Below are 24,506 nucleotides of genomic sequence, written 5' to 3'. Positions count from 1 at the left end.
ACCCGATAATTGTTCTGAGGAAACCGTTCCTCCATCGCTGCTGAACGTAACGCTGACAAATCCCTTTTTTAGTCCCTCTGCCGCGAAGATGGCTGAGCACAATATGGCAGGCTGCACATCACAACGTAACCACGGCGACGTCCGTTACATAAAGGGAGGATCAATCCTTTTCAAGGTTTAAAGAACCAATGGAAAATACAATACAATGATGGATAAGCTCAGTAAAATGAGGGCTTTTGCATGTTACCTTGCAATATAACATGACCGCTTCCTTGAGAACAATCGGGAACGTTTCTCAGAGAACTTTTCTATGTATATGAGTTGAATAACTCCAAATATACATGTATATAAATAGCTGGTTTTCCCCACTTAGGAAGAAGATTTGTCTCCTCAGACACGGGCTGTGCAGACTGATGATCAAAGGTCACTTTTAATTCTAATCGTGGACTGACGTAATCACACAGAGGGGGCTGGATGACCTGAATAACGGTCATGCATCCAGGCTGCACTGCTGCAAGCGTGATAAAACCCAAGTGTGCGTGTGTTCGTTTATGTGCCGAGGATGCGTTCACTGCACTGTAGGCCCGTAATTACAAAAACACATGGTCTGTTGGACTGTTCCCATTTATTCCTGGAGAATTTAACTTTTTGAAGTTTGAGGCTTTCGTCCAACAGAAGCGCCGTACGTACACACATGCACACGCACACGCACACACACACACACACACACACACACACACACACACACACACACACACACACAATGTTTGTGAGGGAATGTCAGTGGACAGGGTGACCAGTGAATGTCCACATGGCTGAGCATCCACTGTGTAGGCGTTCGCATAGATGGACTCAGATTGTGTTGGTCGGCAGGATATGTACATATACATTGGTGTGTGTGTGTGTGTGTGTGTGTGTGTGTGTGTGTGTACGGTATACACTGGATGTGTGCCCTGCTTTTTCTTGTCTGTGGATGGAAATCAAAGGGACAGAGAGAGCAGAGCCTGAGGGCGCCGCTGCACTGAACCATCAGCTAGCAGGATGAGCAGCGACTGTAAAACGAGTGGGGGGGAGTGGGGGGTTGTGGGTAAAAGGAGGAATGAATGACATGATGGAGGGAGGAGGAAGAAAAGAATGGAGCAATATATATATATATATATAAAAAAAAAAAGAAGGGGTCTGTGAATCTGGGCAGAGGTCGACCTCATTTCAGAATGTGTGCCAATTAAAATCAACTCAGGCTCCTCTGGGTCATGTTCAGTGGTGGACTGGCCTTTGTCTTCATTGTGTCCTGATTTGGTGTCCGATCTCATACCAGAAGTAGATGTTCACAACCAAAGACTGTCCCTGTTCTTTTCAGAATCTCTCAAATAAAGATTGTTTTTGTAGTGAATGGATCCGATACTCTTTAGTGGAGCTGTAACATTTCAAGAAGTTGACGCTTTAAAATTCTTACATACATACATACATACATACATACATACATACACTACATATAGTACATACATACATACATACATACATACATACATACACTACATATAGTACATACATACATACATACACTACATATAGTACATACATACATACATACATACATACATACACTACATATAGTACATACATACATACATACATACATACATACACTACATATAGTACATACATACATACATACACTACATATAGTACATACATACATACATACATACATACATACATACATACACTACATATAGTACATACATACATACATACATACATACATACATACATACATACATACACTACATATAGTACATACATACATACATACATACATATAGTACATACGTATAGTACATACATACATACATACATACATATAGTACATACGTATAGTACATACATACATACATACATACACTACATATAGTACATACATACATACATACACTACATATAGTACATACGTATAGTACATACATACATACATACATACATACATATAGTACATACATATAGTACATACTTACATACATACATACACTACATATAGTACATACTTACATACATACATACATACATACACTACATATAGTACATACATACATACAGTACATACATACATCCATACATACATATAGTACATACATACATACATACATACATACATACAGTACATACATACATCCATGCATACATATAGTACATACATACATACATATAGTACATACATACAAAAAAAAAATAGTAAAATAGCTCTGAAATACTCAGGTAAAGTGCAAGTACCTCAAAATTGTACATAAGTACAGTGCTTGAGTGGGTGTACTTACAGATATACTTAAAACTCATTCATTTCTTATAAGATTAATAGAAACGGTATCTTCCTTACAGACCTTGTGTGGTTACGTCACTGCTTGATTTTCCCACGTTACACACGCTGTAACCAACAACAGCTGAAGGTGATTGTCTCTCCGTGTGAAGCAACCAAACATATAATTATTCCGAGGGAACTTCAGGACATCAGCTCAACACGCTGAATCGCGTGAAGCCTTTCAATGTTTCAGACTTTAGGGTTCACAATCTATTCGGATGGAATTTGAATATGAGGGACACACGTCGACCGCTCGCTCCTGAGAACTTTCCGACTTTTTTTCAAAAATGTGGAATTATTATATTGACTGGCAAACAAGAGGGACTTCTTCTCCTTTCGGTTCAAATGTCTCTGCAGCACTAAATGAGTCTAAAACCACAAACATGGGAAAACATCGTGGCACTGCCAGGTGAATTATGCATTTCCCCCCAGAGCCTGGCTGCCTGGCCCGGCGCTGCGGCTGCTCTTCATTAGCTATCTCCACTCTACCTCTCTCTGACAAATTCAATAAATGTTCATCTGGTTCCAATTAGGCCCTCGTTAGCAATAATTGGCCCGGTATTTACTAACAGCATTACTCAACACTGGCTGGCGCGGGCTGGCCCGGTGTGATCCGAGCCAGGCTACTCTCAGCCTTCTTGGCTTTGTTAGTTACCTGCCAATCGACTGTGCCCTGCAGAAACCTGCTATCTCCAAAAAGGTCAACTTTCCACAGCTTGAAAAATCCCCTAATTCTCTCCACCCACCCCCCCTATTTTCTTCACTGCCTGTTTTAAACCTTCCCTCATGCGTTTTTTTTTATGTTCAACAATAGTTTCATTTGGTCCCCGGGGCTCAGAGATCGCTTTAACTTTGTCCAAACTTATCACCAAACAAGAATGCAAATAATGGACAATTCTGCTAAACCCCCTGGCTTAAGCTCACTGCCAATGCAACACCAATGCATACGAACGGTGCATACGGTTAGGGGTCGTGTGAGCTCCACATTTACTCACCCTTGACTTGTAATTCAAGTAAATTCGCATCGCATCTTCATTAACCCCGCCTCCCAGCACCCGGGTCCAGCCTTGGTCTCGGGCTCATCAACGGAGTAAAGGAAAATAACTCTGGATTTACCTATTACAGCATATTATGTCTTTTTAGGAGCTAATTATATAAATAGTGACTATTCAAGTGAGTTACAGACGTCTCTTTCCCAATCTAAATCTATGGGTGGGGGGGGAACGTTTTGGGCCCCATGCATAAACTGTACATGAGAAGCTGACGTAGTCATCGTGACGTTACCCTGTTGGTTTGTGGACTATATCGTTTTGAAGTGAGTGAGCATATTTGGACGGCAGAGGAGTGACGCCGTAGAGACGCCGTATACAGCTCTGGTAGGGAAGCGACCTGTCAATCACAAGGTAGGGCTGTACTAAAGTATACTCTGCTTTATGGTCTGTTTTACTCAAAATAAATGGGACCATAATTTTCTAAATGAACATCATTGACAGACTTGAAATTAGAGATTGAGACCATGAAGTCGTGTTTACAATGTTTGCTGAGGGAATAAATCAAGAGACAAGTAGAGTCATTTTAGACTAGACTTCTATACGACCAGAGGAGTCGCCCCCCTGGTGGACACTAGAGAGAATGCAGGTTCAAGGCACTTTCACATTGTCTTCACTCTTCCGAACCGGAGGATGCTGCCTGGCTTCATGGTATCACATGAAAGTTGTAATTCCATCTTTTGGCCACTATGTAATATTTGTTTCAAAGCCTGGCGCTCTTCCTGTGTGTGTGTGTGTGTGTGTGTGGGGGGGGGGGGGGTTGGTGGTATCCCTACCAACCAAATATTGATTGGTGAATTCTAATAGTCTTTCCCAGTAAGACAGTGGACGGAGACAAAAGAAACCAAGTCTCGGGAAACACAAACAATCAAACTTAAAGCTCCGCTATATAATGTTCCTTCACACGCAAATTACAGTCAGTCTGCGCTCGTATAAATAAACTGCAGCCGTCCGGGAATTATCCACTGCCTCAACAGTTGGTTTTTGTGCGCCATCACACTCTGCGGATAAAAGCTTTGCTTTTTAATATTTTACTCAGTGTAAACGTCATATGGTTTTGATCAAGCATGATGCAGGAACACTGCATTTCACAGTGTGTGGAAACATGTTTTTGTAATGTTAGTTTTGGAGAAATACAACGGGAGGATCAGGCCTGTAAAAAGGTTAACATGTGTGGCGCTGAGGTTGTGTGGGAGATGTGGGGTTTTTTTTTTTTTTTTGCAGGACACTTAGGCCGTCCAGCTCCTGTCAGCCTCACCCAGCGGGGGCGAGGGCAAGCGGGCCTTTGGTGCAGTTTGATGGTTCATTTCTAATGTTTCACTAGCAAGTGAAAATATTTTTACAGGACGGAGAGCGGCCCGAGCAGTTACAGGCAGAGAGAAGGACTCCACTAACGAGGGTTACTGCCGTTTCACAGACTCACAGGGAGGTTCAGTTCCAGAGAAGAAAAAGAGGTGGATTTCAACGTTCCTTTGACTCTGCTGGAAAACATCATGAGGTCAATTCATAAGGAGTCAGGAAGACAACGGGAGCGCTACAAGCATGCCTCCAAACAGCAGAGGGCAACAGCAATGTGCAACTCCATCTCTTTATATTTTCCAAATGTCCGTGGCTCCAATCCCATTGGTTCATCTGGAAGACTTTTAAAAAAGCACCTCACAAATACCTACTTTTAATTTGACATAAATGGTCTGTTCTTTTCCTAAAACAGCCGGTCGCTGTCGTTTTTTAATCAACGGAGGAAATAATGCATATGTTTTTGGGACTATTTTTCAGCCGCGGATTAATCCACATTTAATGTTCTAGTGAGTGTTTGACTGCAGCGATAGCGGGAATGATGTATGTTACGCTTTGATCCACACAATACTTAGTTAGTGGATACAGCCGCTGCCATCTGGGCTCGAGTCATGTTGGACGGGAAAACAAGGCTGTTCAAAATCCAATCAGGATTGAAAACATGTTCCAGGGACCTGCAGAACCGTCACGAACGGAAAGTAGCTGCCGAGTAGCGGTGGAACACAGAACACGCTATTTAGAGTGAAAGTGACAGACGATATGAGAACAAATGGAATGAGTGTTAAAGAGACTGGAGAGAAGATTTCAAACAGAAAAGCGAGCGGCTGATGAAAATCGGTAGTTTCTCTGGCTGCTCCCGGTCTTCCTTTCCAACCCCTCTGCTTGCAATTATTCCATTTAAAGTCTCCTCAATCACCGATAAGTCAGCGGGTTTTTACCCCAAAAAAAAAAGCACCTGTCCCCAAAGCACAGCAGAAAAAATCTCTCAATTTCAACACCCCGTTCTAATGCGCTGATTCCAGGAACACGGCATTGGAAATAAATGATGACACATGGGTGCATATAGATCAGTTCCAAGTTAGGATTTTTTTTTTGTTGTTTTTTTTTCAAACAAATTTTTCCTCCCTATTCTCTGGCAAGTGGGTGAGTATTCTCTGGTATGTGGGGAGGGGGAGGGGGAGGGGGAGGGGGAGGGCTGTCTGTTCTGAGGTCTGCTCCGCACATGTCGCTCTTTCACATTCTTTTATAAGTTATCCCAACAGAGAAAAAGAGAAAGAGATTCAAAAGGAGGGAAAGAAGAAGGGGGGGGGGGGGCGAGAGTCTGCAGAATATCTCTGAGAGAGAGAGAGAGAGAGAGAGAGAGAGTAGATGAAGAGATGGCTTTGATTACACACAGATCTGGCCATTACCAGCCCACAGACCGACTCTATAAAACAATAACAAATGGAGACCATCAGTCAGTCCATCAGTAATAAGCTACAACAACCAGCCTGCTGATGGGAAACACACCTAACAATCAGAGCAGCGGGACTAAAAAGACACAAAAAGGAACCTTGTACAAATCTAAATTCGATTTACTCTCCTGATGAAGAGGTGTGTTTGTTAGAAACTCAACACACAGTTTGGAGGATAGCGGTGAAATCGGTCCAGCTGGTCGCCGTTTCCTGGGCGGCGTATCGACGGTTGTGGATCTTGGCCTTTGGCAGGACGGTTCGAGCTTGGATGTCGTGTTACAAACTTGATTTTGATTAAATGGTGATCCTCGTAAAAAAAATAATCTGTCTCTGCATGGGGGAGGAACAAGCACAGGACATCACAGAACACTTGGATGAATTTATTGACACACACATGTACGGTATCTGCGCTCAGGCTGGGTATCAAAAACCGCACGGACAACATGTGTCTGTAGCGCCGAGTATCAAAATCTGGAGTTGAACGCTTGCTCAAATTTGTCTCCGATTGTTTGATCGGATATAGGCTTCTTTTCTTAATTGATGTAAGACTTAATATTAGCCTTTATTTAGCCAAAATGTATAAAAACAGTGTATTTGAATCATGTTTCAGTGAGTCAGACGTGTCCCTGTTTTCTGATCTGCTCCTGATGATACAGACTCAACACTTCCTCCATGTTTACCTTTCATCTCAACACATTCAGAATAACGTGTGAAGCTGATTCTACCACCGTTAAATTACAGGTCATTTTACTGCCGTCTAAATGTTTTTTTACGGCACAGTTCTCAAAGTAAGGTGCTGAAAAATACGTGTTGTTGTATCTTATTGATATCAGCAATAACGGCAACATTGGTCGTTATTAAAATATTATAACGATAAGCATCCCTTCTCCTCTTCTCTTTCTTTATAAAAGTAACACACAAAGCCATTTCCTTTGTCTTGTGAAGTTCAAACTTCGAAGCTAAAATCCATCAAATCACCCTTAAGCAAAGCGAAAACCAGGTGAGACTGCTGCCAAAACCAAAGTTCCTACATTAGCATTAGCATGACGTGGCTTGAACAAGTACTTTTTGTTCAAAAACTTGATTTCTGTTTACTGAAATACAAGCAACAGCTGCTGAGTGATTGACTGCGTGTCTTCTGTACCTGTCCCCTCCAGGTGGATGAGCCGGCTGCCAAACAGGAGGTAGAAACCAAAGGGAATGAGTAGAGGGGGGGGACCCCAGACTGTACCAAGTGGTGTTCAGTAAGGAGGGGGTTTGGATTATTGGGGCTGACGGTCCTTTTTAGCTTCTTAAAGAACATATATTGTGAGTATTTCTGTTTGAATACAGTTATTAATATAAAGCATGGAGGTGAGTGCTGTGCAGGGGTCTGATTAGTTGGACTTTTTAAAGAGGCAGTAGCTCCACGAGCGTGTGATCAAGTACTACCACTCAATTCATCTTTTGTTTTCACTACTTTTGATCACATAAAAGTGTATTTTGCTCCATTTATGGAAAAATGTTTTCACAACTTCTCTGAATCCTGAAAATAATATCATGATGAACTTCAACTTATTTAAAGATAAAAGCTTCAAATGTGAAATAAAAGTATTTCACCGTAGTTTGAGTCCATTGTAACTAAATCTTAACGCACCTCCATCCTTAAAGGGGACGTGTCATGAACGTTTTTTAGGCTCATAGTTGTATTTGGGGTTTCTACAAGAGCATGTCTACATGCTGAAGTGTTCAAAACGCCGTTTACTTTTCTCATACTGTCCGTCTGAATATACCTGCATTCATCCGACGTTGCTTTAAGCCCTCCTCCAGAAAAAAACCCCCAGTCTGCTCTGATTGGCTTTCGAGACAATGTGAAGCACCTTTGCACAGCTGTGGGAGGAGATATACTCTGACGGAGGTTTCAATGGCTTGTTGAATCACATGTGTTCTGATCTAGACAACCCACAAAAAAACTGTCTGGGTTCTCTTACTTCACAGTTTGTGGGTTGGCAAGTACCCAGATTTGCACAAGCACTGATAAAGATATGACATAATATGTCACTTGTGTGATTTACATTGATATTTAGAGAAGATCAGACGTTTGATGCCCAATTCATAATTATTTTGTTCAAAGAAAACGTCCAGTTTTGTCATATTTTGTTGATGTGGTTTTTAAACTAGTAATCAACTTATGACCTTCCATACAATTAGACCAGACCAAGTCCTTATTAATTACTTGTCTAACAGTCTGACTACATAAATCATTATGGTTTTTTTTATCTGAAATGCTTTCATATGTTTGACATCGTGTGTATTCATCTCTTGAATGGTGGTTTCAGTCTTGTGAGGTCACCGTGTGTTTACTGCTGATCGGTCAGATGTTGTGTCTACAGACTGTGGTTTTTAAACGCAGACTACACTGCGAGGGTAATTGCAGGATCTTGGTGTGCCACTAAGCAGGAGACCGATTCATAAAAACACTTTTTTCTTCTTCTTCTATTGCCTTTTTGTTTGTAACTGCTTCCACATGATCTGTGGGCTCTGGAGAAGGGGAAATGATGAAACGTGATACATAAATACCTTCTGAATGAAAGAAAAACACATAATAGAGCCGTGGAACGTACCGTAAACAATATAAAGAAGACATACTGGAATGTGTCGACCATCAAAAGGACTCGGACACGCACACGTCCGCGTATCAGACGAAACACAAATCATGTATGAGGAACAGAAGATGATTTGCTGCCATGTGAAGTCTGTCACACACCCACATACGTGATGAATAAGACGCGAGTTTGTCAGAAATGAAACACAGATATACAGTCTGTCAGGTGTTTCCAGCCAGAGTCTGCCGTTCACAGTCAGAGCGGCTGTATTACCGCAGGGAGCAGATTACTGTACACTTTAACTGAACAATTATCATCCATGACCGACGCCGTGATCAAGTCAATATGTCTTCTCTGACCCGCCGGAGAGGAGCACCGATTTATTGCACGCGCCTGGGATCAATTAACAGAGTCGAGCTCGATACCGACGGACCTCCGGAGCGGGTCGTTCGGTCTCTCTCCAGATGGTGCCGCTAGTGCGGTGCTTGTGTGCAGTCGGTCTGAGATCTGCAGTCCTGCAAAAGAGTTTTGCGGAATGCTGCAGAATGCTCATGACGACATCTTTATGTGGCTTTCGTATGGAAGTAAAGATGATTGTGGTGACAAATCCACTATTGTGGTCTTTCAGCCATAATTGCTCCGTGTGAACATTGGGTTTAAAAATGTTTGACTTAAAGAAAATGGCCGTATTAACCCGTTAGGGGGGGGGGGGGGCATACTGTATTAAATATGGGCGTAGTTTCCATGACGTCATCCGTAGGTTTCTGAAGAGCTGTTGTGAAGCTCAAAGTGACTCTGGCTGTCGCCGTGACGACACAGCCTCCTGAAACCTCCTGAGCGCCTCTATGAACTGGGGAAAACAAAAACTATGAACAAGTATTTAGTATTCGGAGGTTTATCGAAGAATGCGGCACGTCACATTGAATCACAGCTCATGTCTCACGTGAAATATGAATACACTGATACAGTATCTCTCCGGTTATTGCTGGTTTTGCTTGGTTTAGTGACAACAATGTGCCGTCGGTGCCGTCATGTGACGCACGACAGGAGGACGCTGGCTGTGTGGTTGTGTCTGCTTTGCACATAGCGAAGATGTTTAGTGCAAATGTGATTTAGAAAAGTAATTGCCACGCAACTTGCCATTGAGAACATTTCTATGTGTGTGTGTGTGTGTGTCTGATGGCTACTCTGAGCAGGAGCAGATCTGCTGGTTGGCTGAGCTGAAAGCTGAGCTGCTGTGTATTGATCTGCAGCCCGTCTGAGTGCTGCTGCGGTGGAATCTGACTCCTGTGCTGTCAGCACGTCCATTAACGCTCATCGCTCCGTCCGCCGGATGCACTGCAAAAAACCTTCAGTCTGCATCGCCCCCCAAAAATAATCTGCTTCCCGATCACTTTGTTGAAGGAAGGACTGACGCGCGTTCGTACATTTTACTTCCTTTCAAAGTAAAGTCGCACAGCTCTTCTCCTGCAAACTTTTGTTTTACTCCTCAAACATTTCCCACCATCATGCCTCGATCGGAGCAGTACCTGCAGGTTGTTAGTCACGTGACATAGATCACCCTAAATAACTAGATCATGGGAGAGAAGTAGCAGAAGGGATCCCGCCTGGGCTGGCAAGCAAGTGCAACAACAGGGATAAAGTTTAATGTTTGATTATAAAGGTCATCATTCTATATTTTAGTATAGCTAACAGGTAGAAATAACAGGTATAACAACTAGATACATCTAATATAAGCACCTGTTGTTCCATTTATCAGCTGAAAGAAAAATCAAGACTCAGATTTAACTGACGTTGTTTTGCAGTGTAGTTGGGTTAGGACTCAGACGGACAACCTGGCATCAATATCTATTCTTAGTGGGAGATTCGAGACAACCAGAGAGGATTTAAACGCGTATCATACTTCAATATTGGTGAGCCGGTGTGGGCATGGATAGTGTTTCCTGAAATAAGGAGAAGACTCTGAAAATGATTGTTCTTACAAAGCCGCACAGCATCCATTTCCTGTTCTGTTCCCCTAAAGCCTCCTCTCTGCTCAAAACACGGTTCTTTTGTGAAAGACAAAGACCGAAACTCATTTGGTTTCTTATTCCGTTCCGTTCTGTTTCCTATCCTCCTCCCCGAGCCAGTTGTTGGCTTTCTCACCCTCAGTACAGGCCTCATATAAACTCATGCGACGTCTCATCAAACGCTGCCCTATTATAAAGTCTGTGGCTTCCCAGAACTCCATTTGACCTCAACCTCATCCGCCCATCCGCCATTTGTTCCTCCTCTCCGACTATAATCACGCTCATCAGTATTGTCTTTTAAATCACAGAGTTTACTAAAATGACCGTTTTTTAATTGTGCACATATAACTTCACCAATGGCTTTAGCTTCCAGCAATGATGAGTCTTTTAAATACCGTAGGAGGTTTCTTCTTAAAATAAACAAGTTCTACAAGTGTTGGCCAACATTTTACACCATGTATGGATTTACTGTGAGCTTCTTGTCACCTACATCCTGTTTTTACACGTCTACGTTAATGCCCTGTTTGATTGTGTTGAAGCCCAGAAATCGGCCTTACAGGCTCTAAGAACCGCACCCGAGTAAGTGCCCAGACAGCCGTAAGAACCCGCTTATCAACAACGCGCATACGACCACCAAGCGACACCTTAACAACTACCTTGAAACCCCAATTTAGTCTGCAGAAACACCTCAACAACCACCGAGGGCTCACAGTTGTCCCAAAAAGCTACAGAGCCCACTGGTGAACCCAGCCACTGCATACAACACACTAGTATCAGCTGAGCAACTATTTAGCATCTGTCCGACAAAGACAAGTCATCAGACTTTAACACGGCAGGCCGCTGCTCAGCACCAGCTTAAAACCATGATCAACGTGGGTTTGACCACAATTGTTCTTGACCAACTGGTCATTACGGTAACCGTGTCGAGGAAGCTCCCCTTACCATAGAAAAAGGTCTTATTTCAGCCCCAAATCTTGACCTTTTCAATATTTGCTAAATGACAGAGCATCACTGAAATAAATATTCAGCATCATTGTCAGGTGACTGGACGTCTCTGTGTTTATCCGACGTCACTGCTCCTGTGTTTCAAGTGTTGCCGTACAGCGCTGTAGATATCAGCTGCATAAAGCAGTGAATCAGAGCCAACAGCTTGAGGGTTGAACACACACACACACACACGCACACACACACAGACACACACACACACACACACACACACACTGCATTCTGACCTATTTTCGAATCACACAACAAAAAAACTGGGAGCGCTGGAGAAACGAGGAGGAGATAAGAGACTCTGGAGGTAAAGGGAATTAAGAGAAATGTGCCGTTTTAATCACGAGCTGACTTCGCTGTCAGCTGCAGGATGGAGTGTTCTCTCCGTGTTTTGGTCGCTCCTCAACACCGAATACGGTCCATTACTGCCACTCTGGCAATGGTAATCCAACTCTGACAGACCTTTCGTAGCGAATGTGGCTTTTTTTCTTTTTTTTTAGAAGTGAACACTGAGACCGAGGGCAGAATAACAGATTAACAACCATAATTTGTCCTGAGGTTTTAATGGCCAAAATTATACGCAATCCTCCCCCTTCTTCTATCAATCTAAGTGTCTCTGTGGTCGGTTTGAATTCACATTTATAGGCAGCCATGTGCTTTCAATTTCTCCCGCGGACTAATAAAGGCCATTTGAGAAAGGGGCATTTGGACTGGGTGATTTTTCTCTTTTGAAAACCTCAGGAGTGCAGAGCGTGGATGTTTGACAGTTACAAATGCCGCTCTGGCAGGTTCATGTTTCTTCCAACCAGCCTGCCGGAGAGGATTGATTCTTTAAACTGACGCAAAACGTGGAGCGAGGACAAACTGTACGCGTGCTCACACACACACACACACACACACACACACACACACACACACACACACACACACACACACACACACACACAGCCATAATCTGGATTCAATAATCCAGACTGCTCTATTAAAGATGAGAGGACCAACATAGGCGACCGCTGTCAGAAAAACTTAATGTAAGACTACAGCGGGAAAGGAAGGTCAACAAACTTTAATCTGCTCCATCAGAATGTGGAAAAGCTTTCAGACAGGATCCCCGAATGTTACGTCTCGACTCAATATTGAAAATCAGTTGTTTCCGTTTGTTATAGTTTGGGAGTCTGAACTGTAAATAATCCAGCGCCGCCGATGGAAATCAGATAAATCACATTCTGAACTCTGGCCTGAAAATGGCACGGCGTAAAACATTTCAATGGTTCCTTGCCAGTTCTCTCGTGAACATCATGCTTTTAAAAGTCCCATTTTTTTTTTGTTGCACTGGATCAGATTTATCTGTAGAGTTCAGGAGTAATTTCGTGACACACATTCTCACAAGAGAAAGGTTCAGATCCAACTGAGACGTATCTGCTTAGGTAGCAATTCCCAGAGTCTTCTATAATGTAGCGCGCCGACACGTACTTCCAACACACAACATCAGCAATCTCAGCCCATTACCCCTCATCCCTACATACGAAGCCGGCGTTTAGGTCGCCTCCTAGTCTGCATGTCTGCATGCAGCGTGACTCATCCCTTCATCCCTCAGCGGGATAGTCGGAGGAAGACTTCAAAAAGGAGAAATACAGCCTCCAACCACCCAGCCCAGAGTTCGTCTTTCTGCCTCTGCTCGTACAGCTGCGGGGGGGGAAAAGCTCTTCATCCTGACAATACAAAGCTTCATATTCAAGATGCTTTTACCCACATAAAGCTGGCATCCACATTCTTTTTTTTTAATGAATAACACAAACCACCTTAAACCAGACAGCCTCAACAAATGAATAACTATTGTAACGTCAATCCGGTCCTGGTTGAAGAGTCCATTTCAGCATGAACACGTACGATACCGGCACAGTTGCATAAAGGCACGCTGTGCCGATTTGAATTAGCAGCAGGTTTCTCACATGCGTGGGAGTAAAAATCACTTTCCTCTGCAATTCTGCCATCTTTATTTCAGTTTGAAAATGATTTCTGTTACATCTCGATGCTGCAGAAGGATGGTTGCTGATTTCGGCCTTATACACACACACACACACACACACACACACACACACACACACACACACACACACACACACACACACACACACACACACACACACACACACACACACACACACACACACACAGTTCAGAACATCCATCCTCAGGCACATGCAACAAATACAGCCCAAGTCCTGATTCATGCGTTGGACTTGTTTTTGACTGACGTGTCAGAACGTTATGATTCAAAGGTCTTATTATACTACGGTATGTCTGAAAGCCAGGGCCCTTAATTATCTCCCGTATTTATGTTCTGCCTTGCACTTCATCTAAACACTAAACTGTTGGACTTGTCACTCCTTAAAATGAAGCTGCGCGCTTCTGCAACTCTTCATTGCCGGTTGCATGAATCTGTGACAGCGATGTTGTGGTGAATATATGCAGGTGGGGGAATACAAAAAATAATATTATTGAGACCCGGCCCAACTTGGGACCCTGGATCTCGGTAACTATAGGACCCTGGCCGACGTGTAGATGTAAGGCACGCTGCTTGACCGCCGAGCCGAAAGTTTGCAGAGGAAGCGCTTCAGTGAAGTAAAGTCAGGTGCGATGCAAAGCTTTTAAAATGTTGCCTCTTGAGTCTATAAATTACCATCTGTTTAAAAAGTCAAAATGGCCTTTAAGTGAAGAAATACAGACTACAGGATCAATCAGACAGTTTGCATCTCATCCTGCTGGAGTTTCATATTTCATATCATTTGACCCCCCCCCCCCCCCCCCCCCCCCCCAGTACAACACCAAACTCTCCCCCGTAATTCAGCACTACTACAACCAGGCTCCTCCCCGCTCCTATGGCTCTGTACTGCAACTAAAAGGGGAACAGCGTAATCGCAGCAAGCACCTCCAGAGTTATATCAGACCCATAATGCACCTGGCAAAGCTCCCAGAATCCATTACTCTGGCACAGAACCAGAACCAGAGGAAAAACTAAGCCTCTCATCTTCTCAGTTCAAAAGCCAGCAGACATTATTTAGCTGTGTGGCTTTTCATACAGAATGCTTGATTCCAACTTCTAAGAATAAGTCTGCATGGGATATATGGGTTTATATATCATTCATATATATATCTCCTTTTAATGATTCTGTCTTTGTGCGAGGCATCAGCTATGAGCAGGGATACGTGCATCAAGTCGTATCCACGGCGATACGGAAATAGCCGTAAGCTCCGCAATTTCAGATTAGTTCCGTTGAAGTTTGTGTCAACATTAAGTCGACCTCAGAACTACAGAAAAAAAAAATGCTTAAATGTCCTCTTTTTTGTAGTATTTTAAAAAGGTCAAAGCTGTTAGGAAACAACTTAATGGTCCAATCAGTCTAGAACAGTCTAGAACAGTCTGATGAACAGCAGGGCAAATCTGTCCAATAACACAACACAGATGTAGTCACCGACGTCTCTTCATGTTTCTGTAACCTGATCGTATAGGTCTTACATGCCATCCAGTAACTAAAGGAAACACTAATCCTGGGCCTTCAAAAAAAAAAAAAAAAAGTAACAATGTAACAGAAACAGAGAAATATGTCAGTGACAGCAGCTAGAATGAGTGTGTCAGCCATGTTCCTGAAAGGTTGACACATAAATGAAATGAGTGCTTCAGACGGTCCAATTAGGGCTATTAGGGCTAAGTGTGAGTAAGAGGGCCAACAAATCAAGAGGGGAACACAGTTTGTCATAACACCGATGAGGGAGGAGGGACAGCATGAGGACAAAACGATGTTTGGACATTTGGTAGTGAGTTCATCCACAGGACTGATGTCGGGACCAATGAAAGCATGTTTCAACGTGACAGCAGCTACATGAAGGCTGATCCTTGGGTTCCCTGGATGAAAAACGCTCCTTTAAAAAAAAAAACTGAAATCCATTCCCAACATCCAACAACAGCAGCAGCATGAATCAATCAGCAGTTCCAGTTGCTCAATCAGTTGCCACATCATCTTCCCGAACACACCTACATATTAAAACACAGAGCAAGACACAAGCCCGGACACCTCCGGAGACACAGCACTACGCGAACATCACTCATCACAGTTTGAAGCGGGCAAACTCTCAAACTTTAGCACAGAGCATGCGATTCTCCAGGCGAGGGGATCGCAGCACGTGTTCTCACCTGTTCGAACTCTCTGAGGCTGTGCATCTGCACCGGTGGGCCTTTATCCGTCTCCTCGCACGAGAAATCTGCACAGGTGGAAAAAGAAGGACGTGAATGGGTCAACTCAAGCTGATTATCACAAAGGTACTGGATGGTCTGGATGTTTAAAGAACCTCGTGGGGTTTTGTTATTCGGTTATTTCTTGTGTCACTGTATTTTCCAATGAATACTACTGAGAGCCTAGACAGTACTAGAACAATAGAGTACTCTCCATTGTTCTTTTTTTTTAATTGGTTATCCTCGTTGATAAAGACATGCATAGGGTTAGTTTCAGAATTTCGGCGGGGCACAGTATAGTCAAATGTTATGTTTAATAAATAAAAGTGCTAAGAATTCCCAACTATTTCAGGGACTGTATCTGACCTCTGACCTGTGACAATGGCAAAGCCTGATGCAACAGACTCAGCAGAATTATACTGAGCTTGACATTTAATTCAGCAGCTGACGAAGCAATCTCCCCTCAGCTTTTGATCGTATCACATGGTCTTCATCAGTTGGAGAAAGTGGCTTAGTTGTCCTGGAACTGTAGATGTAAAAGTTATTATTATGCTGAGCACTTTTTAAACTTAGGGTGGGAGCTTCACAGGTCAATCTAAACGTCCTCTGCTGATGAAGACCGCGCAATACGATTGAAAGCGATGGAAAAAAGCTGAAATGTGAATCCTGAGTAAAGACCGTTTCGTCAACATATTGTTCTTTAATGGAAGATGAGCATCATTTTCAGAAAATGTTCTGCGTTTGTTTCATGCAAGTAAATGCATTTCATCTTTAAACTGCACCGTAAATCCTGACCTATTTTTGAACTATTTCAAATGAAGGCAATTCATTTGAAATAGTTCCAGTGCTGCTGAGGATCATCAGTCAAACAGAGCAGAGCTGAAATGTAAACACCTCTGGGCACACTGAGCAGCATCTCCGAGACGTCCTGATCAACCCTCGCCTCATTATAACCCTATTAAACCTGGATATATGGGCCGTGTCCCCCACACACACACACACACACACACACACACACACACACACACGCGCGGTATAATACCGTCCAGCTGAAACACTTCCAGAGGTCTTAAGGCGTCTCAAAGCCAAACGTATCATCTCTAAAAGGCCAGGAGCGTTCCCAGAAAGCCCCACACAGGAGGGATTTGTCCAATAGTTTGTGTTTTATTCTTCTCAAAGCAGGGCCAATTGGTGCGCAGTGGAAGAGGGGTCGGGGGTGGTGGAGTGCCAGACCCCGAGGGGTGTAATCAAGACGGCTTTGGCAGAGCAAAGATTTCTGACGGTTCCTTAAAATTGCGGCCCATTAAATGTTATTAAAAAGCTGATCCGTAACATGAAAGGTAGAAGGTATGCTGGATCAAGGCCGGGGTACGAAATATATTACACAACACTGATATGAATGACGCACTGGTGCACACACATAAATAAGTTGTGTTACTGTACTTGTGAGGACCCTCAAACACATGATGTGTTGGCTTTGTCCAAACCCTTATCCCGGCAAAACCACACCTGCACCTCTCACCTTAAATCAAGAGTTTGACATTTGAGCAAACATGCTCATTTTGCTTTCTTTCCCAGAGCGAGAGGATATCAATCCCATGTCGGTGTGTTGAAGGGAAACTTTGTTATCGTTGCATTGTGGGTAGTGTATGCAAATGAACAATGCACCACCTTCCTCCGTGTTAGCGGCGCCTTGGAGCGCCCCCCCCCCCCCCCCACGCACCCTCTCCGTTTATGGAGCACCAAGCTCTGGGAGCAGGTAACACGGATGGAAGCCAAACATTGTTCACACTAAACTCCGCCCCCCACACACACACACACACACTCCAAGGATGCAAAGGCGGTTAAACAACAACGTTTCCATTGATGTACAAAGCTGGAGTCAGGATGTGATTAGCCTAGCTTAGCATAAAGACTGGAAGCAGGGGGAAACAGCTAGCCCGGCTCTATCTAAAGGTTTTTTTTAAAAAGTCCCTAAGGCAAACCTCCCGCGTTGTATCTCGCTTGTTTCACCTGTATTCAAGGTAAATCCACCTTTTCAACCCGGAAACAAAGCAAATAACTGTAATTCAAAACAAAGGCAGCACAAATCAGATGTCAGCAATGTGTCTGATGGAAATGACCCACATCACAATTGAAATGCCTGATCTGATCTGCTCACACTATCATATATATATATATATATATATATATATATATATATATAAAAGTGTAAGTGAAGTTATTGTAGAAGACAAACAGAACGTCTTTACTTTTACGGATCCCACAGTTTGATAGTAACTTCCCAGAAAAGAGCTGATAACTGTAGAAACACAATGTAGTTCCATTCATTAAAAATCAATCGTTAAAACTTTCCAGTTGTTTTTTTTTAAAAGGAAAGTAATATAAATGACTATGAAACTACGTTATCAGTTATTGGTTCTGTCTTTAGCCCACAAACAGATGTAGCCAGATGTAAGACAACACACACACACACACACACACACACACACACACACACACACACACACACACACACACTGTATTAAAAGGGGTGGTGGCTGTTACCGACACACTCTGTCATTCATAGACTCATAGTGGCAGCAGACTGTTGCTGCTACAAACAGCTAATTAGTCAACACTGTGGTGGTTAACTGTAATGAGGCGTTTCTACTGGAAAAATAAAAACAGTAAAGCCTAATAGGTGCAGAGTACCTGGAGTATCAGAGTATTAATATATTTGGGATATGTACTCACCCATCATAGGTCCGATGCTCTTCGGCCTGGCCCGCTTCTCTGCACCACAGTGCCTGAAACAAGACACAACCATCAGCACCGCCGCATGCGTCTTCACCAGCAGCCACACACACACACACACACACACACACACACAAAGCTCCTTATCCCTGCACTGAAACCTTTGTGTTTATGGTGATCGGCCATCTTTTTCCCCCAAGACTACACCCTACCTGCTGGTGTCCTGTCTGCTTCAGGCGAATTCTCAAAAAGCACAGAGGGGTCAGAAATAGTCCAGGGTGAGCCGTGCTTCCCGCTGACATGTCAAGAGACAGCGGGCACACTCACACACTGGTGGTGGAAACTGAGTCAGCGCATGGTTGAAGTCACACAGCCATCGCTCAGCAGCTGAGAAACAGTAAACAACAGACTTCCAGAGAGTGGAAGAAACCCATGAAATCCTTCCACCGACTGGTCACCACTCTATTAATTAACAGATGAAACCCTCTGAGAGTATTTATTGCTCATAAAGTCACATTAATTGCTCAGCTAATAAAATGACTTCATTGACTGCTAAAGTGAAGCTTTGTGTGTTTCCTTTACCTAAAAGAGTCAACAAAAAAAATGACGCTGTTCTTAAGAGTGGCTTAAGGAGGATTTCTTTTTAGGATCAGAGGAACGTGGGCAGGATTTTCTTCCCCATTAGCACGTCCTCTGAGCCTCTAATGAATAATCTATGAGCACGATTAAGTCAAAGCAGCCGTTAAAAAAGCTTCTTTTATCAACCGAATTGAAGATCGGGCATCTGAGGAGCTTCACGTCAGGGTGAGAAGGTAATGAGCCCCGACTCAAAGCCTCTGAACAACACAGGAATCAAAGGCTCCTAGTGTGAGCGGAGTCACTCATTTAACAACATCTTGACCACCTAGGTGTGTGTGTGTGTGTGTGTGTGTGTGTGTGTGTGTGTGTGTTGATTACTACTAGACCTCCATGCTGGCCGGAACACTTGCTGAAGGACAGCTGGAGGAACTGTGAGTAAATGTGTGACAATAGAGGCCGAGTAGACAACAGTGAGTGTTGCGCTCTCGTGTGTGGTCGCTCGTCACCTGACCTCCGCAAATCAGCACCCTGTCAACTGATCACATGGACCCCCGATTTTCCCCTTAAATGTCCCATTAAAGTCCATTTTGTTACTGGTTCTATTCTGTGTAGAATGACCCATATATTCTGTCTAATCGTTCCAGCATTGAGAGTGGATGCATCTAAAGAATGATATTGGTGGTGTGAATAGATTTTCTTCAGGGCTCTAATTATTGTGACATATCTATTTAGGTCACTAGGAATATGATTAGTGATGTGTTATTAATCATGTAGAAATACTGAGCGATTGTCGGTCAAAGCTCCTGAAACATCAGGAGCGTCTTGATTCTATCAACTGCCTTCAGCTTTTTTCCCATAAAATAAGGGAGCAGTTGGAAACAAGCCAACTTCAAACTAATTATACTGTAAAAAGGTGCACTTGAACGCACCACAAAGAACAAGTCGGTTGTCTGTGGTCCCAGGAAGAATCGTGGAACGACAAACGAGGAAACCGGCCCAAAACGTTTTCACGCCAGCAACAATAGAATGAAACAAGTTGCAGCACTACGATCCGAGTACAGATTGAACATGTGTCTAATGACGTTGTGGTGTTTTGATCGTGGTAGAAGAAAAAGGCGAAGACCATAAATAAAAGGAAACCATACTGAGGGGGGGGGAGGTTAAATCAGACAAAGATGGCGACCCTGACCTGCACTGTCCCTTTAGGGATCCTTTGTTTCACGCCGCTATCCTCGTTTCCTGTCATCTCTCCACTGTTGACTCTCAATTAAAGGAGTAAAAAGCTCATATATTGTAATATCTATGAAGTCATATATTTGATTTTGTCAATATTTGCCTGCACTAGCTATTTAATGCTGTACAATGACATCAAACGTAAGAAGCGGCTTTACATCCAAAGGATACACACCGGATATATTTGGATGTCCATCGTTTTAGTCGCATGGATCAGCAAGTACAACGTCGTGCTGTTTTGACAAGCTTTGCTCAAACCCACATCAGTTTAGTTTTTACTGTTTTACCCTAAAGTTTTCAAAAATAACAAAAATGTCCAAACTGAACTTTTTTTTTTTTTTTTTTTTTACAAATGACAAGACGTCTAGAAGATGTGATGGAAAGGTACAGGAGGCCAGACTTTGAATACTTCACTCAGTGTAACCATCACATAGCTTTAATGAAGAGCTCTAGCTGGATGACACACATACTGCATATCACACAGAGAGACAGTGTGTAACAAGACGCACATATGTCTCATATCAAAACCTGATGAAAAGTTCTGACAACACGCATAACTGACCAACTGTGTCTGAAAATGAAGGAATAGAATTCGGGCGTTTGGCTTTGAAGCGACTAAAAACGGGCTCAGCCAATGGCTGCCCATCATCCAGGACCACCACATGATCCAGACCTCGTTATGTAACACTGGCACAAAGGTCCTCTTTTCATTGCAAAGGTAAAGAAGACTTCTTTTTTTTTCTTCTCATCTGCATGCACTGCAGATGAGAGGCTTTACTATTCACATAGAGAAACACAAAACCTCACCGATCACCCTCACCAAACCGACCCCTATGACTCATCACAAACGCTGTTATCATGCAAAAGAGCCTTACCTTCCTCTATAAAGATATCCACTCATTTTCCAACTGAAATAAAAAAATAAAAAATACTTCCAGCTGCTCCAACAGCCGCTCTCCCAGTGTCTCCTCAAGCGTCAGGTGAGTCGGTCGGACTGCCTGCACGGACCTGAACTCATCAGTTCATCTTCCAACCGGCGAGCAGAGCTCCAGCAGACAGTCGAGTAACAGGCGGAGACGCACAGCCGCGAGTTTGGTGCTGGAGGAATCTTCCAGGCCAGTCGTTTCTGACTCCTCAGACCCAGACCAGAGTGACCACAGTCAGGCTTGTTTGGCCGCGAGGCTCCCAGAGGAGCGAGCCAAGCACCCGGGCAGACATTTGACGTGGCAGAGAGGCAGCAGCAGCGGTAGCAGCAGCAGCAGAGAGAGAGAGAGGAGGTAAACACCAGTGGGGAGCAAAGGTACACTCACTGCCAGGTTCAGCATGAAAGCCTGATCTGTTTCAGCATGCTCCAAAACAGACGCTTCACTAGGTGTGTGTGTGTGTGTGTGTCAGCATGTGTACAAACCACACCAACGTCTTTCCCTCATAGCTGGTAAAACAGTCAGTAAACTGTCAATTGACTACTTGCTTCTGGTAGTTTTTGAAGGCAGGGTGGAGCACAAGGAGGGCACCCGTATATATGTGTGTGTGTGTGTGTGTGTGTGTGTGTGTGTGTGTGTGTGTGTGTGTGTGTTTATGCGTCTCCTCCTCCCCCGCAGGTGTGTGTGTGTGTGTGTGTGTGTGTGTGTGTGACATGTTGGAGCACGCTTCCAGCAGGTAAAACAGGGTATGAATCCAAACACCAACCTGCTTTTACATTTCTGCCTGCAGGCCACACACACACACACACACACACACACACACACACACACACACACACACACACACACACACACACACACACACACACACACACACACACACACAAGATCTTTCTTATGAAACCACATTAACAGAGTCTATTATCGCTCTCTTAGAAATGCAGTTGAGAAGACAAACAGAGCAGCTGTATTGACTTATTGACTTAATTCAGACAGACAGGCAGCACATTGAGGCTGGTGGAGGGAGCTCAGGATCAAAGACAGACAGTGGCGGGCCCACAGTCTGGATCAACGTCCATGGAAATTCCTCCTCAGTGCTTTTCCAAACAGGAGGGTGTGGCCTGCTGGAGTGTGTAGCTACGTGTGTGTGTGTGTGTGTGTGTGTGTGTGTGTGTGTGTGTGTGTGTGTGTGTGTGTGTGTGTGTGTGTGTGTGTGTGTGTGTGTGTGTACAAAAATCATTTTTTGTAAGATTATTGCAGTAAAGTTATGGACTTATGGACTTTAACTGACAGAGAAACTATAGAGTTGATCTTTTTTTTGAGTTTTGCCGTTACTGCAAATTCTGATTCAGAATCAGTTTCAAATTAAAAACGCCTCCAGCAGTTCAAGCTAAACAAACCCTTCTAATCTTCGGAGGGCTTTTATTGTGAAACATCTACAGGAAGTGTTGAGTTTCATTAACAGACGCTTAACACTGTCACGCAAAGCACAGTTGAATGGAAATGGCGCGCCGTTATCTTTAACGCGGTGTCTTTTCGTCAGAGACCAACGGGACTGTAATGAGCCATCAGGACTTTGAATGAAGCGCTTCATTGTGTGCCGGATATCAACTGTCCGATAGAATAGAATAGAATAGAATCTGCACGTGTGAATGAGGCGCAAGACATGCAGTCTGGCTGTTTAAAGGACTGAAACTGGATGTTCCTGAACACCTGCAGCACAGGGGAGGAAAGTTTCTGCAAAATACATTCCAGATTCAGGGCTTTGTGTAACTGTTGGCTGGTATTAAAATTCAAGGAATCTCTCTCTCTCTCTCTCTCTCTCTCTCTCTCTCTCTCAGTATCCTCACATACCTGCCTCACATTCCACGCGTGCAGCCTGTTCAATCAGGAGTGCCGGGGGGGGGGGGGGGCGTCAGGCCTGCGGCCCTGCCGGTCCGAGCAGAGGAGGACACAGAACATCTGAGGTTGGGCTGAGAGGCTTCCCTCTGCTGAGCCAAACACGTTATGCAATCAGCCAGGATAATAACCCTCCTCAACCTGTGATTTACTGCTCAGTACAGTCAGAGTCTTGGGATGTTTATCGTTGTTTTCAACCGTCTGCCTGTGGAGCTCACGGTCTAAGACACCGGTTTAAGACCTGAGAGATAGGATACCCCCCCCCAAAAGGGGGTCACTGGTAGCGGATCACAAGAACTTTGATTTTATGTTTTTTGAAAAACTTGCTAGTTTCATCTTCATCTTAACTTCTTTCGACTTCATGTGGACATTGATTATTGATTAAAGAATCTGCATACTTGATATAGTAGAGGTTGTATGCTTTTCGTTTTTCGTTTGCTTTTGCCTGGTTCAGGTTACACTTTCAAAGTGCGTGAGACAAGGCGACTCGTCTTCCTTGCTTGAGCCTTCGATAGATTGATTGTCCCCATACCTCTAGCTCTGTATTACCACTATAACATCACGTTAACGCTCACTTCACTAGAATTACTCATCGCTAAAGCTGGATTCTCGATGAGGAAACTTGTGGTCGGATTATCTTGGATGAGTTTCCGTGTTTGTTTTTCAGGAGAGCTGAGAACCTGGTCGGAGGGAAACATCGAGACCGGCTCAGTTTGTTCTGGATTTAGAAATCGGTCGAGCTGACTGACTTCACAACAAAGTTAACCGAGATGAGCGAGCATGTGATTTTGGTTTGAGGCGAGGCCGTCCTCTCAGCTCCCTGGCTGAGTGAAGGAGGGGGGAAGTTACAGTAAGAGAAGAAGAATACCGATGAGACATGAGGGAGAAGAAGGAGTCTGTAATTATCCTGATCACACCTTTCCTCCGCTCCTCCCACGTCAACCTCCCTTACTGTAAGGTCCTCCCTCTCCAACTTCCTCTTTTTTCCCCTTCTCTGTTTAGGCATCTGTCACCAGGACAGCTGTGACAGCGTCTCCACTCACAGAAGATCCATCATCTAAACCTCCTCCTTTCAGACTACATCCGTTAAAGCTGCACTTAATTAAAGTCTTTTCACACACATACTTATCAATAACGTCACACAATTATCTGGAGAC

General features: G+C 43.7%; 1 protein-coding gene across 1 annotated transcript in view; it reads right to left on the bottom strand.

Moving 5' to 3' along the window:
- Window positions 1–21,846, bottom strand: part of pde4dip (phosphodiesterase 4D interacting protein) — a 72,073-nt gene extending 50,227 nt beyond the window's left edge. Inside the window, exons 1-3 of the mRNA XM_068707982.1 lie at window positions 21,403–21,846; window positions 18,716–18,768; window positions 15,941–16,008 (exon numbers count right to left, since the gene is read on the bottom strand). Of these exons, the coding sequence (XP_068564083.1) occupies window positions 15,941–16,008; window positions 18,716–18,768; window positions 21,403–21,428 (147 nt within the window). The 5' untranslated portion in view covers window positions 21,429–21,846. The remainder of the gene's footprint in view (window positions 1–15,940; window positions 16,009–18,715; window positions 18,769–21,402) is intronic.
- Between the last annotated feature and the right edge of the window lie 2,660 nt (window positions 21,847–24,506).

Source organism: Cebidichthys violaceus, unplaced genomic scaffold, assembly GCF_023349555.1.
Source record: "Cebidichthys violaceus isolate CVI_PGR_0920_01 unplaced genomic scaffold, fCebVio1.0.p SCAF_13, whole genome shotgun sequence".
Classification (NCBI taxonomy): domain Eukaryota; kingdom Metazoa; phylum Chordata; class Actinopteri; order Perciformes; family Stichaeidae; genus Cebidichthys; species Cebidichthys violaceus.
The sequence above is the reverse complement of the archived record's forward strand: the minus strand, read 5'-3'. Positions and strand labels throughout refer to the sequence as shown.